General features: G+C 46.2%; 1 protein-coding gene across 1 annotated transcript; it reads left to right on the top strand.

Annotated features, from left to right (window-relative positions):
* Positions 1–638: 638 nt before the first annotated feature.
* Positions 639–17002, top strand: HSF2 (heat shock transcription factor 2; the record flags this gene model as incomplete). The annotated part of the gene is made up of 13 exons (XM_084261659.1): positions 639–779; positions 4377–4485; positions 4707–4834; positions 5616–5740; positions 8388–8463; positions 9554–9615; positions 9724–9808; positions 11148–11317; positions 12555–12824; positions 13313–13418; positions 15034–15087; positions 15659–15743; positions 16085–17002. 13 exons carry the CDS (start codon positions 639–641, stop codon positions 16372–16374), a joined length of 1701 nt encoding a protein of 566 aa, XP_084117785.1. The 3' UTR covers positions 16375–17002.
* Between the last annotated feature and the right edge of the window lie 388 nt (positions 17003–17390).

Below are 17390 nucleotides of genomic sequence, written 5' to 3'. Positions count from 1 at the left end.
GGTAAAGGGCCGGCGCTGTGGCGCTAGCCGCCGGCTCCATCCCCGCTACACGCCCGGCGCTCGCCGAAGGGATCACGCCTCTCCCAGCCGCGGGCCCTCCCACGCACGCAGTGCTGCCCGGGAGGCCTCGCACAGCTGATGCGCCACCGCAGAGATGGGGGCTGTCACGGGCTTGGTACGGCGGCCCCCTCTGCCCCGCGCCACCCCGCTGAAGGCTGATAAACGCCCCTGCCCGCGCCTGGGTCACTCGTTCCTCAGCCTCCGGCCACGAGACCGGGGCACGGGCTTCCCGCCCGCCTCCGGGGCCGAGGCGCGCACCGCCATTGGCCCTGCCCTCCCCCTGCCGTATCTGTATGGGCGGGGCCCGCCGGCCTCCGGCCTCCCCCTCCACGTGCCGCCCCAGGCGGCCGGGCCTGCGCTGTTGTGACACGTGAGGGCGGCGCACGTGGGTCCGTTATGTAACGCGCAGGAGGGGAGGGGGGAAAGGGGGCGGGGAGGCGGCCTCCCGGCACGCACGCGCATGTGCGGCCGCCTGGCGCGCAGGCGCGGGGCGGGGCGGGGGAAGGTCAGGCGGGTACTCCCTCCCCGTGCGCCCCTCCCCCCGGCCAGACGGCGGCGGCGGCGGCTCCCGAGCGACAATGAAGCAGCAGCATCTGCAGCCCCCTCAGCCCCAGCCTCAGCCGCCGCCCTCCGCCGGCGCGGGCGTCCCGGCTTTCCTCAGCAAGCTGTGGGCGCTGGTGGGCGAGGCCCCCAGCAACCAGCTCATCACCTGGAGCCAGGTGCGGTGCGCGCCGCCGGCAGCGGCAACTGACCGCCCCGCCCCCGCCCGCCGGCGCTGGGCGGCAGGAGGTCTCCCCGCACACCCTTCACATCCACCCCCCCGCTACTCTATTCCCCCGGGGCCTGTGGGGGGGGAGAGACGGGCGGGCGGGCGACGGGCCTTGTGCGGGGCCCGCGGCGTTCGGGCGGGCGGGGAGCTGCGGGCCTCAGTGCGCGTGGGGAAGGGGGTGGAAAAACAGGGCACGCCCGGGCGGCTCGGCCCGGCCTGGCCCGGCTCAGCCCGTCTTGCCTCGTCTTCCCCCCCAACCTGCGTCGGGTGAGCGAGCGCTTCTCCCGCCCGCCGGCCGGGCTGAGCTGGGCCCAGCCGCCCTGCGGCCGCTCTGGGGTTTCCCCCGCGCGGCGCGGCTCGGGGCCCTCGCGGGTTTCGCGGCTCAGGCTGGGCCGCTGGGGACAGGCCGGGTCGCCTCACCGGCCCTAATCCCGCCTCGCCTCCGGTTGTGGGCAGCGGGAGCGCCGGTGGCCGCCTGGGCTGAGGCGTCCCGTGCCACGCCGGGGCTCCCCGGGCACGGGGCTGCTAGTCGGCCCCGTGAGCTGGGGGCGGGGCGATGGTCCGGCAGCGCCGGGGCTTTGCGCTGCCCTAATGCGCAGTTCTTATTAAACCGTATTAGGGGAAACGGGATCCTTGACGCGGGGGGTTTCGGCCGCGGGTTGGCGAGCTGGTAAACGCCAGGGCTCGCCTTTGGCCCGGCCGTGCAGAGAGGGCCAGGGGCTGCGCGGCAGCGTCTGCCTCGGGGTGGGGGGGGAAGAAAGAAGATGGGGGAGTGGGGGCGTGCGCGGCCCCGGTGCGTGACACGGGACCGCTGCCAGCCCCGCGTCACCCCGGCCTGGATCAAGGTTGGGTCGGGTCGGGGTTGGGGGCGCGGTTGCTGCCCGTGGCGGGGGGCGAGGGCACGGGGGGCGCCTGGGAGCGGCCCGCGCCCATGGGCGGGCGGGGGGGCCAACGTGGGGAGACAAGTGTTGCGCTCGTGTGTCGCCTTCCCGGGATTCGTGTCAACCTGCTGGGAGGGGCACGGGCAGCCGCGCACCCTCGCTGCCCCTCGGTCTTGGGAGGGAGGGCGGGGGGGGTGGGATGGACCACACGCATCTAGAAAGTCAGGTTGGGTACCCATCAGTAGTGATGGGGGGCGGGTGGCAGGCACACAAGGGTTGCTCTGGGTTGCTCTGCCCTGTTTGTCTCGTTAGCTGACGCATCCTGTCCTGGGAGCTGCGGGTTAAACGTGTAGTGGCTGTCTTGATACAGACAAAAATAAGTAATTAAAATATTGGAGGGCAGGAACTAGCCACTCTCTTGCAGGCTGATGAAGGGCTGTCAGGTCTGCTGCAGTGAGCATTGTTAACTCTAGTGAGAAGTGCTAAGCAGGTGGGGGTTTTTTTAAACAATAACTTGATTTTTGTATTACATCCTGCGTGTTTTAGTATAATTTTTACTTAAAAAATCCTGTTCTCAAGTTGTATCGGTATCTACAGGTGCTGTTGAAATGGCAGAGTTTATCTTAAATGGCCAGGCAACGGTAAAACCTATTCTTAAACATTTCACTGGTGAGTTACCAGTAACTTGAGCCAAAGCTTTCTGAAGAAGGAAGCAGGTAGACTCAGTAGATTACAGCAGCTTTTCCTTCTGCTTTTTTTCTTTCCTTTCCATTTATTTTTTTTTTTCTGGAAGAGAGATGCTAAGGGTTTTGTGAAGATTCAGATGTTACCTAGCTTAAAAAGTGCCATTTTTGCCATCTTACACTTTTAATTGGAGACTTTCCAAATTCATTACTTTTATCTCAAGCACATCAAGGCTATTATTAGGTATCCTTGTATTATTTTCTTAATTAAAAATAAAATCTAATTGAGATTCTGCAAGGCTGTTTGTGGAAAATCCATTAATCACAGTTGATATTATCAACATCCAGCAGTTCTTTCATGGGGGAAGGTATTGCAATCACTTGGTACACGAGTAATGATAGCTTTTAAAAATAGCTATTTCAATATTAAGGGGTGCAGAAAGTGTACAAAGTGTAACAGGGGAGGAGAAGTACAGCTACTGTTACTACTTTGTTTTCCTCCTATACAAATCCATACCCTTAAACTGTAAAGATAAACACCACCTGAAACTGAACAGCCAGATTTTGTCTCCCTGCATGCATGTCTTGATGAAGCCACAGTACTTCCTCCTGTGGAAACACGTACAAGGAGTCCCAAATGAGGTACTGGGGAGGCTGCTGTACGCAGGGGTCAGTAGTGCTAGGGCTTGAAAACTGCATTTAGCTGTGTAGCACTGCTTCAGTGAGTTCAAGCCAGGCCTTAATGTCCGTGCAAGTTTACTGTAAGCAGCCATCAAGGCAGCAAGAATAAGTAGAGTTGTTTCCCATATTTGTCTGCTCTAGGCCTGAACAATGTCAAAGTGACAATACAGTGAGGTGCCGCATGAAAGCTCTCTCTTGTCCTCACAGGCTGCTGTAGTGCTGCTTGTTTGAGTACCCAGTTTCACTAATGAATTAGCAAAAATTATCTGACTGCCCTTCCCTTTGCTTCTGCTTTCGCTTCCAGGAGAAGGTAGGCAGGCATTGCTGGGAGTTTCATCTTCCCACCTTCCTCTCAGCCTTTAACTAAACTGTCCGGTGGTGAGCTGTTGATAAATCCTGTATCTGATCCTTGCTGCTTTGTCAGAAACAATCTCTTGAGCAAGGTTCTCTGCATGGTCTCATGGTTGGTTCTTCAGGCTTCTTGGGATCGTAGAACTGCTGGCACATAGGGATAAGAAACATGTCTGTTGAACAAAAGGGCTTCTAAGAAGATGGAGTGTCAGTATTTGTTGTAGACGACAGACTTCTCAGTAAATACAGAGCGGATGTAGTGTGGTTGTACTGGCAAAACCTAAACCATTTGGAACTACCTAATTTGGATTCTTCCAATTACTTGTCCTTTAGTTAATGGAGCACATTCACTGAAGAACAAGGACCTGAGCCATCTATTTTAGTGAAAGCCTCTGGATGAAATAAAACATCAGTAATCTCAGGGTGAGAGGGATATTGCTTTGGGTAGTTACTTTTTTGGTAACTCCCAACACCCAGTGGACACCATCAGCTCTTTGATAGCTCCATCTGTTCTTCATGTCCTGTCAAAGTAATCATGCTCTTATAATGGAAAGCAGAAGGGACCCTGAATGGGTTGTTGGGTTTATTCTGCCCTTGTGGTGTCTCTTTGTTAGATTCCTTTCCAATACTTTGAAGCTACATACAAAATTGATAGGATTGTCCTAGAGCGCAACTGTGGTAACTGTTAGTAAACAATTAATTCCTTGAGGAAGCACTCAGGAACAATAGAGGTGTTGCAGTTCAGGTATGGATAGAGATGTAAATTAATTACTCTGTTGCTTTGCAACTGCAGCGTCTGTACACTTGTTGTGGAAAATTGTAGGCAAGCAGATCAGTTACGTACTGCATGCACAAAGGAAACATTCCTATCTGGTGATTAATTCTAACAGCCCAGTGTGTTTTCTGCCATGGTCTTTTTAAGTAGCTTAATGTGTGCTTCTCTCATTTTAGAATGGCCAAAGCTTCCTGGTGTTGGATGAACAGAGATTTGCAAAAGAAATTCTTCCCAAGTACTTCAAGCACAACAACATGGCAAGCTTTGTCAGACAGTTAAACATGTGTAAGTTTTTTTTTTGGTTTGTTTGTTTTTTCCTCTAGCATAGTTGTAGATCCCCAGCATATTAAGTTACATGCAGTTCCCTTTGAGCAGTGGCCCTGTGTGCTTTGCAAATAGGGTACTGTCTCATCCTCAAAACAGGCAATACTGTAGCTGGAGCAGCATAGTTTGGGTTTCTTGATCCAAATGGATGTTGAGAGGTCTTTCTTTTTCCTTTTTTAAAGACGGCTTCCGTAAAGTTGTCCATGTTGATTCCGGGATTGTCAAACTGGAGCGAGATGGTCCAGTAGAGTTTCAGCACCCATATTTTAAGCAGGGTCGGGAGGACTTGTTGGAGCTCATCAAAAGGAAGGTTAGTAACAACTCAGTGTGGTGAAAACCTGCTCAAGTGCATAAGAATAAATAGCAAAGGTCATGTGAAGTTTAATTGCTCGATAGTGAATACAAATCAGTTTGGAGTTTGGGGAAGTGAGCTGCTCTGCTCATAAATACATATCTTGACTCATTTAAAGAAGATTTTGGGGGGTTGAGTAGGCTTCTCTATCTAACCTGCACTGCTGTCATACTAAGTTTCACAGGTGGCAAAAGCGAGCAGGTTATGTCAATGGGTATTAGAAGAGCACAGTGCATGCTTTGATTTTGCCACCAGTAGTACAACAGTCTGCTGCTTCATGTAGCTTGTCTCAGAGCAAAGCGTTAAACTTTGCACCAAAGAGAACGGGACAAACCTATAAACATGTTTGTTATGTTGCTAAACGTGATTCTGTAATGTGCTCTGCACATTGTAAGTCAAATAGAAATACGTTGAGTTAAAACTCAGGTGAGAAGGAGGTACTTCTTAATGTCAGGTTATTGTGAAGCAGTTATGGTGAAGTAAAGCATTTAAGAGAATGCCTGAAGAACTGGGATGTGCCCACATGTTTGACAACTAAAGCTAATGTGGTGACAGCTGTAAGAGGAAATTTCTATGTGTTTCTGTGTTGTTTTTTTTTTATTTTGATGCTTGGTTTATTATTAACTTAAAAGCATAGCTTATCAGCATTGGAAGAAAATACACTGAATCACTGAAAGAAAATAATAGTTGCAATAAATAAGTAAAGGAATATGTTGTTTCTGGATTCTAATCTTTAAAGGTTTCTTCTTCAAGACCTGAAGATAACAAGATACGTCAGGAAGATCTCTCCAAAATAATCAGTAGTGCTCAAAAGGTGCAAATCAAACAAGAGACTATTGAATCTCGTTTGTCTGCTTTGAAGAGGTGAGTTGCTCCATCAGCAACTGATCCCTAAAATTGAGTAATATAAATTTGAATAAAAGCATTGCATTAAAAATTGAATTTTCTGATACAGCTAAAAGTAATGTTGGTGTTTGAAGAGCTGTTTAATAGTGGACAGTTAAATAACACCTTTAAAATAATAGTAAGTTCTGCAATGCTGCTGAGGATGGATATTCAACTCAGCTCTTAGCATAAAGTATGCCTTCGTGTTTGTTTTATATTTTTAAGTTTGTAGCAGCTATTGTGTTTAGTTTGAGGAAGAGTTTGGTTTGTGCAGATTGTTTGTAGTACTCCCTTACTACAACTAATGTTGCTCATTGTCCTGTTGTTGTCTTCATTCCTCCACTGTTGAAAATTGCAAAAGAGTTGACACACAGGGAAATCTGTTTAGAAAGCTAATTTGGAAAGTCACTAGCTACCTCAACCACAGAGGTACAGGAATACCTTTACAATTGCATTATTGCCTATCAAGTAATTATGATTTTTTCTCAACAGTGAGACAAGTGTCATAAATTACTTAATCCTTTAGAGTACGTAGCTCCAGACAGGAGATACAAACACAGTAAACGCATGCACTGTAAGTCAGAGCACTCAGCAGTAGCTCTATCTCAGGGCTCCTTATGTCAAGTTGATAACAGAAATGATTGTGTATCTCTGTGGCAGAGGTCACTGATTAGTGCAAGTATTAAGAAATAAATGCTACTTCTTGCCTTCGGTTGTAGTTACTTAAGTAGCAGACTATTAAGATGCAAACTTAGTTTGTCTAGGAAGACTCTTTTTTTAGAAACTGCCCAGTCTAGAATGAAAATGTCCATATTTACCTTTTTCAAATCATGGACAAATTTAGGTTGGAAGAAGCCTCAGAAGGCCATCAGGCCCAAACCCTACTACTCTGCTCAGGGAGGGGCTCACTTTGGTTGAAGTGACACCCAGTTGCTAATGACCTGACAGTTTGTACAGATGAGAAGATAGAATGGGTGGTCTTCGACATCCTGCTTGTTGTCCCATGAGTTTAAAATTATTGAGGTAGAAAATGGAGCTGAATCAGAGGACCTAGTCCTACAAAACATGTTAATAACTTTGGTGGGAAAACTGAAACAGTTCAGAATCACTGACCTCAGCTGTTAAATTTGTCTTGGAGCTGTGCTTTTAAATTGTATGTTGCACATAGGAGCAATTTGAGGAGTGAGCAGTAAGCTTCATCACTCTGTCTATAAACAGTTGTTTCTGAAAACTTAGCTGAAGGTTTCTTAAAACCCCCAACACCAGTGGAGAGATCTTAACTCCTTCTGTTGTCATACATCTGTGTTGAAAACTGCAACAACAGGGAGAAGGGTGAGGTTGTTGTTTCTTGACTCATGGAAGCTTTTGGGATTCATTTTCTACCTCATGATTTGCTTAATGCTGTTAGAAACAACAAGGCTTGTGGGTACGATCATAGAATGTGTAAAGTTGGAAGGGACCTTTAGAGGTCATCTAGTCCACCCCCTCAGCAGTAAGCAGGGATATCTTCACTAGATCAGGTTGCTCAGAGCCCCATCAAGCCTGACCTTGAATATCTCCAGGGATGGGGCCTCCACTATGTCTCTGTGCAACCTGTTCCAGTGATCCACCACCCTCATACTGAAGAACTTCTTCCTAATATCCAACCTAAATCTCCCCTTTTTGACTTTAAAACCATCATTCTACTACTACATGCCCTTGTGAATGGTTCTTCCCCAGCTTTCTTACAGGCACCTTCCTATCCATCTCGCCTGTACAAACTGTTAGGTACTGGAAGGCTGCTGTAAGGTCCCCCCTGGAGCCTTCTGTTCTCCAAGCTGAACAAGCCCAACTCTCTCAGCCTGCCCTCAAAGGAGAGGTAGGCTGATAGCAAGGGCCACGTTACAGCAGCTTTTAAACTGTCTCTGTAACTGAACTCCCATGAGGGTCTGTAAAATGGTAGCATTGTGTGAGAACTGCCACCCTGCCATTCCCCTGTTAATTTTTAGCACCTAACATGCCCTTTTACTGGAGCTAACAGAGGCAGCCTGTTAGGATGACCTACAGCTGCATGTGTGACCTGAGAGCTTGTTCTGTAAAGATGCTGTCAAAGTGGATGTACTGGTCCTGACAGGTGGCTTGCATCTAGCAAGAGGTGTGTGAGGGAGGACAAGCAGGCTTGATTAAGATCTGTTTTTCAGTGGTGGAACTGCATGCTTAGGCTGCCTGGTACTCTGCTGCTGCCAGGCACCAGTTGTATGCTGCTTTTTTTTTTTCTTTATTTAATCTAATTCCTTAAGATTTAATTAGTAGAAGAAAGAGGGGAACATAACTTTGTTATGGGAAAGGAAACAAAACAGTTAATTTTTAAATGCTCATTGTATGTATGTGTAATCAGCATTGCCAAAGTTGGGAATTTCTTTTAAGGCGGCTGGGAATTCTCTGCAAGCTATTTGTTGGGTTTGGATTAATATTTTATAATTATATGCTGAGGCTGCTGAGTGTGTGACTTCCCCTCCCACCCCCACCTCTAAAAACACATTTCAGAAAGCTTTAATAAAGCCAAGTAATCTTCAACAAAAAAGGCTAATGTAAATATTTTAAAACTTGGTTTTATTTTGACTTTTCAATCATCCTTTTCAAACAGGGAAAATGAATCCCTTTGGAGGGAAGTGGCAGAACTGAGAGCAAAACACTTGCAGCAGCAGCAGGTTATTCGGAAGGTAAGGCTTCATTCAGGTGCCTGTGTGAGTGAGTGCATCTGAACAAAGAATACCCTGTGTGCTTCATGTTATCTTTGCCCTCACTTTTGTTTTGTAGTGTGTGAAATTGTCTTTTGTAGAAAACAACAACAGGGTGGTTTATCAGGGAGAAAGAAACCTTTGTGAAACTGTGTTTCACCTCTTGTAAACATTTGCAAAGAAAGAGGTTCAAGAACATGCATCATTCATTAAGGTGCTGTTAAAAGGGTTCATCCCTTTTTTTATTGCTTCAGGAATTTGATTACTAATGTTTTGTGGATGATCTCAGGAGAAACCCTTTCCCAGAGTTCTGTATTGGCAATCCACTACTGGCCCACTGACTTCATTTTCCTGACGTTATCAGAAGAATAAATTAGAGTAGAACCCTCTGATGACAGGTTAGCTTAGTCTACCAGTTAGATTTATGATCTAACAAAACTGATGTAAATGGTAAGATTTTACAGATAGGGTTTTTTTTTTACATAATCTGAAATAGAAACACCAAAAGCAGCCTTGTCTCAGGGACTCTGATATTTTTTTTTTCCAGTTTGTTCAAGCTAGACAGGTACATTCAATCCTTACCTTTAAAACATAAGGGAAGAGAGTCTGACATCACAAAAGGAAAGAGAAAAGAAAGTTGATTAAAACAGTCAAGTGTACATGGAATTTTCTTCTGAATCTGTCAAAAATGCCTTTCATCAGAACCAGTGTTTACAAGTACAGGTCACATGTACAGTCAGCATCCCTGTATGACTTCTGTCATTGTTGATTTGAATTCTTCTAGTAGTTTGAGTTACTCCATGGGGTTTTTGTCTACTGCATGATGTAGTGTAGAAGTCTCCTCTTATGGCTGCTGTGTGAAAAGCCTTTCTCAGACAACTGAGTAACTCTCTTCTTTTTAGATATTACCAGCAGTGTTTTCTGTTCTACCGTGGTTTTTAACTTTTCTGAACAGTTACTACACAAACTGTAGAGATTTTATTATTGATGTCTCTGCTATAAAGTATCTTGGTGCTCTGAGAGAAACAATTACAGAGAAGAGTGACTAACAGTAGTGTTCTTTCCCTTACAGATTGTGCAATTTATTGTTACCTTGGTGCAGAATAACCAACTAGTGAGCCTGAAACGCAAGAGGTAAATAATGGTCTTGAAAGCTTTCTGTCCAGTCAGTATACTGACATGCTGTGTTTACTAAAACCAAAGAACTGGTTTTGAGATTACTTTAATCCTCTACTCATTTAGGCCTCTACTTCTGAACACTAATGGACCTACAAAGTCAAATGTATTTCAGCAAATTGTGAAAGAGCCAGCTGACAGTAACCACCATGTAAGTTCTCATCATTTATGCTTGGTCTCTGTTGTGATGAAGGGAGTGGGCAGACAGATGGAGCAGCTTGTCTGATGGGGAGTGAAACGTAGCTGTGTACTGAGAGATGTTGGCTTCTAGAAGTGCTGTGCTGTGTTGTGTGCCTGTTGGAAGCCAAGTGTCAGTGTGGTGGTGTGGTTTTGCCCAGCTGGGAGCAAAGCAGCTGCTCGCTCTCTTGAGAGGGTGTGTGTGGGGAAGGGGAGGAAAAAGAACCTCAAAAAAACCCTGAAACATCATAGGTTGGCATAAGGATAGCTCACTGGGACAGCAGTGAAAGAGAGATGTAACAGTAATTGGACTTTTGTAGCAAAATACACAAAACTGGTGATACACAAATGAAATTTCTCACCAAACTGCAGAGCTCAGAGCTGTCCTGAGCTCAGACAGTCAGACCTGAAATCAGACCATCCCCAAAAGCTGCATGTCCTGGAGCTGTGCCCTCCCCCCCTGCCACAACCCCCTTTTACGCTGAGCATGGCATAATTGGCATGGAATGCCCTCTTTGGCCAGTTTGGGTCACCTGTCCTGACTGTGTCCCCTCACAGTTTCCTGGGCGCCCCCACCTCTCCTTCTTGCTAGCAGGGCAATATGAAGAACTCCTTGAGTGCTTGGCAACAACTAAAAACATCAGGGAGTTATCAGCAGTGCTCCCATCCCAACTCCCAAACACAACATTCCACCAGCTGCTCGAAAGGAAATTAACTCCATCCTAGCTGAAACCAGGGCACATGTTAAACCAGTCAGCTGTGGATTAAATGCAGCTTGACATGATCCTACTGAGAAAGCAGGTTTTTTAATAATGGTACTGTTAGAAATAGCATTTTTATGTTGCTCTGCAAGGCAGCATCCAGCCCAGCGAAGTCATGTCAAGTTCCTCTGCCCTTTAAATGTGTCTCTCCACGGAAAGTTGTTTTCTCCTGTCCAGATACTGATTAGGGGCCGAATCATTAACATGAGTGCTGAAGCATGCTACTAGAATTAATAGTGTCATGACAAAGTACTCTTTAAACATCCACTCTCACTCTCTTATAGTCTTGTTGTCATGGATTTTGTTGCATTTGCTGACAGTGCTGGTATTTGCCACACGTTTTTCCTGTAGCTGCTATTCTCCAGCTGCTTGTTTATTTGTATGGGGTTGTTTTTCTATTAAATGTGGGTTTATACAAACAGCTTGTAACCTCCCAGGTGTAGGAAAGCTCTTACACCTCTTAAGAATTGAAGCCTTATCAGACACTGTGGTAACTGTCAGAATGCTGAAGCTCATTGTCTTTCTGTTCCATGATCCTCTTAAAATTCTCAGGTACCTCTCAACAGAAATGAGGGCTTAAAACAAAGGGAACAGATTTCAGATGACATCATTATTTATGATGTCACCGAGGATGTGGGTGATGAAGAAAATCCTATGGGTGATGAAGAAAATCTTCCCATTACACCAGAAGCAAATGAAGATACCACCTCAGATTCTTCCAAGTAAGAAGTCTCTAGAACCCTGTGTGATAATTGGCTTTCAGCATTGTGCAGTAATTCAGATGTCTTAACTTTTTTTTAATGAAGTGGTCGAAATTATTCAGTGCTCCCACACATACAAGAGCTTCATCTGTGAATTTACACTAGGTTCTGATTTATTGACCTCTGGATTTGTTCCAGATAGTTAATTAGCTGTTGGAATTAGAACATGTGGAGGTTAGAAACTAGTCAGGAGCAATCTGTATGATTGCACTCTTAAATGTACTGCTTGTCTGAAGACAGAGTAAGTGACCTTGTCTTACTTTGGGTTATAAATACAGACAGGAATGACTTCCCGTGTTTTTACAGACTTAGATGGACAATAATGTGCATGTGCTGTTTGTCAGGGGCTGGTGTGGTCTTTGAACTTTGTTATGCCAGTGTATTTTGGGGTTTTTTTTCAGTCTCAAGTGTTTTGTGACTAAGTTCCTTTCTGTGTGTATGGAAACAAACTATCTTTCAGCTCTGAGCAGTTGAAACTTGGTGCAGGGATTGAGATGCAACTCTGCCCAAGCTGTGCTGCCTGGATAGGGCATGTATTCTGCCTTGAGGAGTAAAACTCAGCTATTTCTAGCTTATACTTGAACTGGTACCATTGTTCTTGTTCAGCTGATGTCTGGGAATGTATTCTCTGATGGAAAAGCTTCATGAAGATGAGGCTGTCATAGAGAAGCAGCACAGCTAACAGCTGCTTAAGGGTTTAAAAAAAACCTTGTGGAGGAAAGCAAATTATTTGAGGTTCTGTATTGGTTTTTAGGCTGCCTCCTTGCTATATGCAGCAAGGTTAATTAACTACAACACTGTTAACGGAGCTCCTTTATGTAACAGATGCTGCAGAGTTGATTCCGTTCAACGTACTGTCTGTCTAGTTTGATGGCCTCATGTGCTTTGGTCCACTTGTAGATACTCCACATTTCTATGTGAGCATACAGTTGCTCTCATGCAGAACACACCAGTGCTTCTGTATCTTCTTAGCAGTTGTTAACTGTGGTCTGACACAACAGTGTCTGCTAGCTGAGCTGCGTTACCTGCAGGGAGCGTTACAGCACCCTGGCAATGGAAATTAGAGTGACTTGCTGGCTTTAAAAAGCAGTAGGGAAGTTTATTTCCTTGTAGTAACTTGACTAAAGCTCCACCTGTGGAATAGTGCTGGATTAAATGAGTGTATGAAATGCTTTAATTGATTTGTCTCGTATTGCAGCTGTAGTCATTCTCCTGATATTGTAATTGTGGAAGATGATAATGAAGATGAATACGCCCCTGTAATTCAAGGGGATAAAACCACAGAATCAGTTGCTGTCCCAGCTAATGATCCCTTCAGCCCTGTCAGTGAGAGTACGAACCCACTCATGTCGAGTGCTGTACAGCTGAATAACCAGTCAACTCTAACCGCAGAAGATCCGGTCTCAATGATGGATTCCATACTCAATGAGAACGGAGTCATTTCACAGAACATAAATCTTCTTGGGAAGTGAGTAGCCTGCTCTTCTGTTTTCCCACGTGTTACAAATGAACGACTGAAGTAAAGAAAAAAATGAGTACTAGTTTCTACTGAGAAACTGTAGGTCATCTTGATTCTGCCCAGTTTCTAAAGATCCTTCTGTTGTAAGTGTTTTAACCTTCCATTGTGAACCAAGTGAGTTGGGGTGTGTAATCTCACAGCGTAGTGATGTGGATGTTGTCATTCAAACCATAGAGCCCCCCCTGCTAATGTAATGTCACAGTGTTACATTGTTGTGATGGCTGTTCCCGAGGACCTGTCTGCTTTACTTGGGCTCTTGTCTGAAGAGGATGAAAGATGTCACTTTTTTTCCAGAGGTTGTTTCTAATGAAAAGCTTCGTTCTTTCCAGTTCTGGTGAAGATTTTCAGATGCATATAGTGTATCTGTGTAAAGTTTAATTGTGGATCTCTTTTTCCTTTTGTTAGGAATACAGCATAAAATACTGTTTGTCTTTTAGAGTTGAACTTCTGGACTACCTTGACAGTATTGACTGCAGCTTAGAGGACTTCCAAGCTATGTTATCAGGACGACAGTTCAGCATAGATCCAGATCTCCTGGTCGATGTAATTTTCACTGTTTGTTTTAAGTATATGGGTAATACACTACAGAAAATATTTGTGTGGGTTTGATACTCTTTAAAATAGTTTTAAAACATGACAGGGTTTGGGTTTGTTCCTTTTGCCTTTATTCCCTTTTAAACTGGGAAGTTATTAGTATTTGTGAACACGTGTTTCTGGGGCACAGGATGCTGTGCTGCCTCACTGCTCGAGTGAACGCTTCAGTTTTTGATTGACCAGTGGGCTTTTTCATGAGGTAATACTTGCATGTGAACTCAGATGTGAACTCAGATGCCAGATAGATTATTAACCTTTGCTTTGAAATAGACCGGTACATCATCTGTGGTCTTCTTAGTGAACTGGAGCTGAAAATGAAAAGGCTCTTGGGATTTACTTTCCAAGTTCCTCTGCTGTTTCAGCTCACTTCTCAGGAGTGTGCAGATGTTCTCAATTTCTCTTCAGATCTGTGTGGAGTAGAATGGTCTAGGTTGGAAGGGACCTGTGCAGGTCATCTAGTCCAGTCCCCCTAACTCAAAGCAGGGCCAGCTTGAAAGTTGGATCGTGTTGCTCAGGATCTTGTTGGCTCAAATTCTGGTATCTCCAAAGATAGGAGATTCCACGGTCTCTAGGGTGCCTGCTCCAGTGCTTGACTCTTCTTTATGTAGAATTCCCTTGTGTCTGTCACGGCAGCAGCTCGTAGCACTTGCTCTTGTCCTTTGTCCACATCTGTGGAGTTTGTCTTTTCCCTAACACCTCCTTAGAAGCAGTGGAAGAGAGCAGTTATCCTCCCTTGTCTGCCCTCTCCAGGCAGGATTATAGCTCCCTCTGTCTCTTGTACGTCTTTAGCCCCCAAACATCTGTGACCCTCCAGGTGCTCTAGTTGGAAAACTCTGGTACTTGGAGGCCCCAAGCTCTGTGCTCTTCCACACGTGGCCTCAGGTGCTGCTCAGAGGGAAATGACTGCTTCCACTGGCCTCCTGGCTGTGCCGTGCCTGTGGCAGAACATGGTCCTGCAGTGAGGCCACGCTGCTGGCTCATGGTAGGGGGGGTCTCTAACCCGACTCCCAGGGCCCCTCTCTGAGGAGCTGCTCCCCATCTGTTCCCTAACCTGAAGCAGTGTGTGGTGTTACTGTGTCCAAAATACATTTGGCTGCTGAACTTGATGGGGGGTGTGGTTGTGGGGGCAGAGGCACGGTGCATGTTGGTCCCTTTCCCACCTCTCTCAGATCCCTCTTAACAGCAGCTCTGCTCTCCCATGCACTGATGAGACTCCTCCTGGTTTGGGGTCACTTCCAAACTTGATCAGGGTGTGTCCTGACGTATGGTACAGAGTTCTCCATGCAGCAGTGCAGGAAGGAATCGGCATTGTACAGCAGCAGCAAGCCATGTTTGGCTCAGTGAAATGGAATACAGTTGTTTCCATTGTGACTGAGTGAGGCTCGTGGCATTCCAGACCAAAGCTAGGTGTTCTCTGCAAGTGACAGCTAAGTGAGCTCTAGTCCTGATGAAGGGTGAACACGCTAAGTGCAGGGATGATTCTCACACAGGCAGATGTGATGTTCTTGTACTCTCAATAACAACATTGAGATACTTAAAACTTGATGTGTTTTGTCTTACTCAGCTTTTTACAAGCTCCGTGCAGATGAATCCCACAGATCATATCACTAATGCCAAAGTAAGTCTTACATCTGTTGCTCAATGTACACAGTAGTGAGAGGGAAACTTTATCCATCCTGTACATGGCGTGCTTCTCATGCTCTGGCTTTGCTGCAGCTGAGTTCATCCTGTTTGTTAGGTTTCCAACAGAAAAGGGAAAAGCATGCTAATTAATTATGTCCTTTGAAACTCATACCTTGAGGCCAATACTGTACATTGTACCAGTCTCTTGACTTTTGTTTCCTCCCAAGATTTTAGTACTTGCAAACACGATACACGCTTTGTCAGAATGGTGTCATCTGTATTGTCTGGTGGGGAAAGAAGCTGAAGAACAAGCAGTAGAGCAGAGATCTAACTAGCTCTTGGCATTTGTCCTGTTGGTTCACGAGCATTCGTTTTGGTTCTTGCTTGAGTAAGCCTGTGTTTCCATTTCACGTTTCCTCAGCCAAGGTCTGTTAGTGTGGGTAACCGATACCGCTGCATCCCTTCCCAAATAAAGACTTACATATTTTTAGTAGTTGGTCAGCTGTGCTCTAGTGGCACTGGAAAAGGCCTGAAGTGCGTGGTTAAGATCTTGCTTTCGTTTCCAGGTGGAGCCAAAGGGCATAGAAACTACCAAGAACAGTGCTGGTCCTGCGGCCTCACAGGAGACACAAGTTTCTAAGCCAAAGTCAGGTTAGTTGTGGTGCTTCCTTAAAAAGTCGAGCAGGCGTTGGTCTAAAAGCCACCTCAGTTATTTGCTCTGACTGGGTTTGTGTCAAGCTGGTAGGCAAATAACTGAAAATAGTTCCTGTGCTTGTGCTTCAGGGTTTTGGCACTGAACCAGGTGCAGAGAAACTGGTGGAATTGCACAAATGTTACACATGAATGAGACAGCTTCTTAATAACAAACTCCTATGGGTGTGTTTTATTAATCACTTAAATTCTGGGGGCTGGATTTCGATTCTTTTTTCCCTTCTGCACACAGGTGGGCATGTGAGCCGGTAACATTGTGGTTGTTTCTCTCTTCCCCTTAGACAAGCAGCTCATCCAGTACACTGCGTTTCCACTCCTTGCATTCCTCGATGGGAACGCAGGTGCCGCTGTGGAGAGCGGCAGCTCCGCAGCCGAAACTCCCCCCTCTGTTGACAAAGCTCCGGAAGTGGATGAGCTCCTGGAGAGCAGCCTGGACCCCGAGCCCACCCAGAGCAAACTGGTGCGGCTGGAGCCGCTGACGGAGGCGGAGGCGAGCTGTTCTACCCTCTTCTATCTATGTGAACTTGCCCCAGCACCCATGGACACAGACATGCCCTTCTTGGATAACTGATGGGGCGGGGGACTCTGTACATAGTCATGAAGATGAACTATTTATTTAGAATATTGTTTGGTATATGAGTTTTTTTGTAAATCACTGTTTTATGTAACCAGGTAATGTGGAATCTGAGACACCTTTCCTATGTTATTCCTACAGGGGACTGTTTAACCACAGGGTTAGAGCAGCTGGTGGGTGTGGTTGGCAAGGCCGAGTCAGACACGTGGTAGGATACATATCGCTACATATTCCAGGTAACCGAACACTTGTTAATAGGAAGCTTTATGATCTCCTATACTTTTGGTCTTACATATGATGACGTAAGCTAGTAGTGTATGGTTAGGGAGCACCGACTTTCTGTATCTTGGGTTTTTTTCTATTTTTTACAACATTTTGTTTAATGAAGATGAGGCTTTTTTGGGGTGGGGGGACCAGGACCTGATGTAGGCTTTTTTTTTCCCTGCTTGGACTGGGAACAAAGTGCCTGTACCTTGCTAAATCTGGTTCTGCCTTACTTTCACTTCAGTGGAAGTGCTCACACATAGCACAAACTGGGGAAGAGTTCCTTACAGCCGCCAGGCCCCGTGACTGCATGAGTACTTTTACTTGGACCATCTACTCTGAGAATAAATGTTACTTAAGTGTGGGATCTGGTGTCAGCTCTTACTGCGTGGGGATTTTGCTTGTCCTACCCCTAGCTCTGCCATGAGGTCTGCTGTGATGCTGGTGTAGTGGAGAAGAGTATCTCCAACCTTGAAGGTGTATTTACAGGCCTCCACAACCACTGGCTAATGCAGCACACACAGCTTCGCATAGTGTGTGTTCTGCTCCTGTTCCTTACTGAAGGTGGTAGCAGGGCCCTGTAGCTTTCCTTCTGCTGGAAGACGCTGCAGTGGTGCTCACACCAAGCTGTTCCACATCTGTTGCTGTGATACTGTGTAGCAGAACTGCCCTAGCTGAGTGCTGCAGGGGTTGCTGCAACCCTGGGGGAAGGTGCAGTTCACACAGTTGTAGCTAATGACTGAATATAG

This window comes from Gallinula chloropus (assembly GCF_964237585.1).
Source record: "Gallinula chloropus genome assembly, chromosome: 3".
NCBI lineage: Eukaryota > Metazoa > Chordata > Aves > Gruiformes > Rallidae > Gallinula > Gallinula chloropus.
Note: the sequence above shows the minus strand (reverse complement) of the source record. Positions and strands in the feature narration are given on the sequence as shown.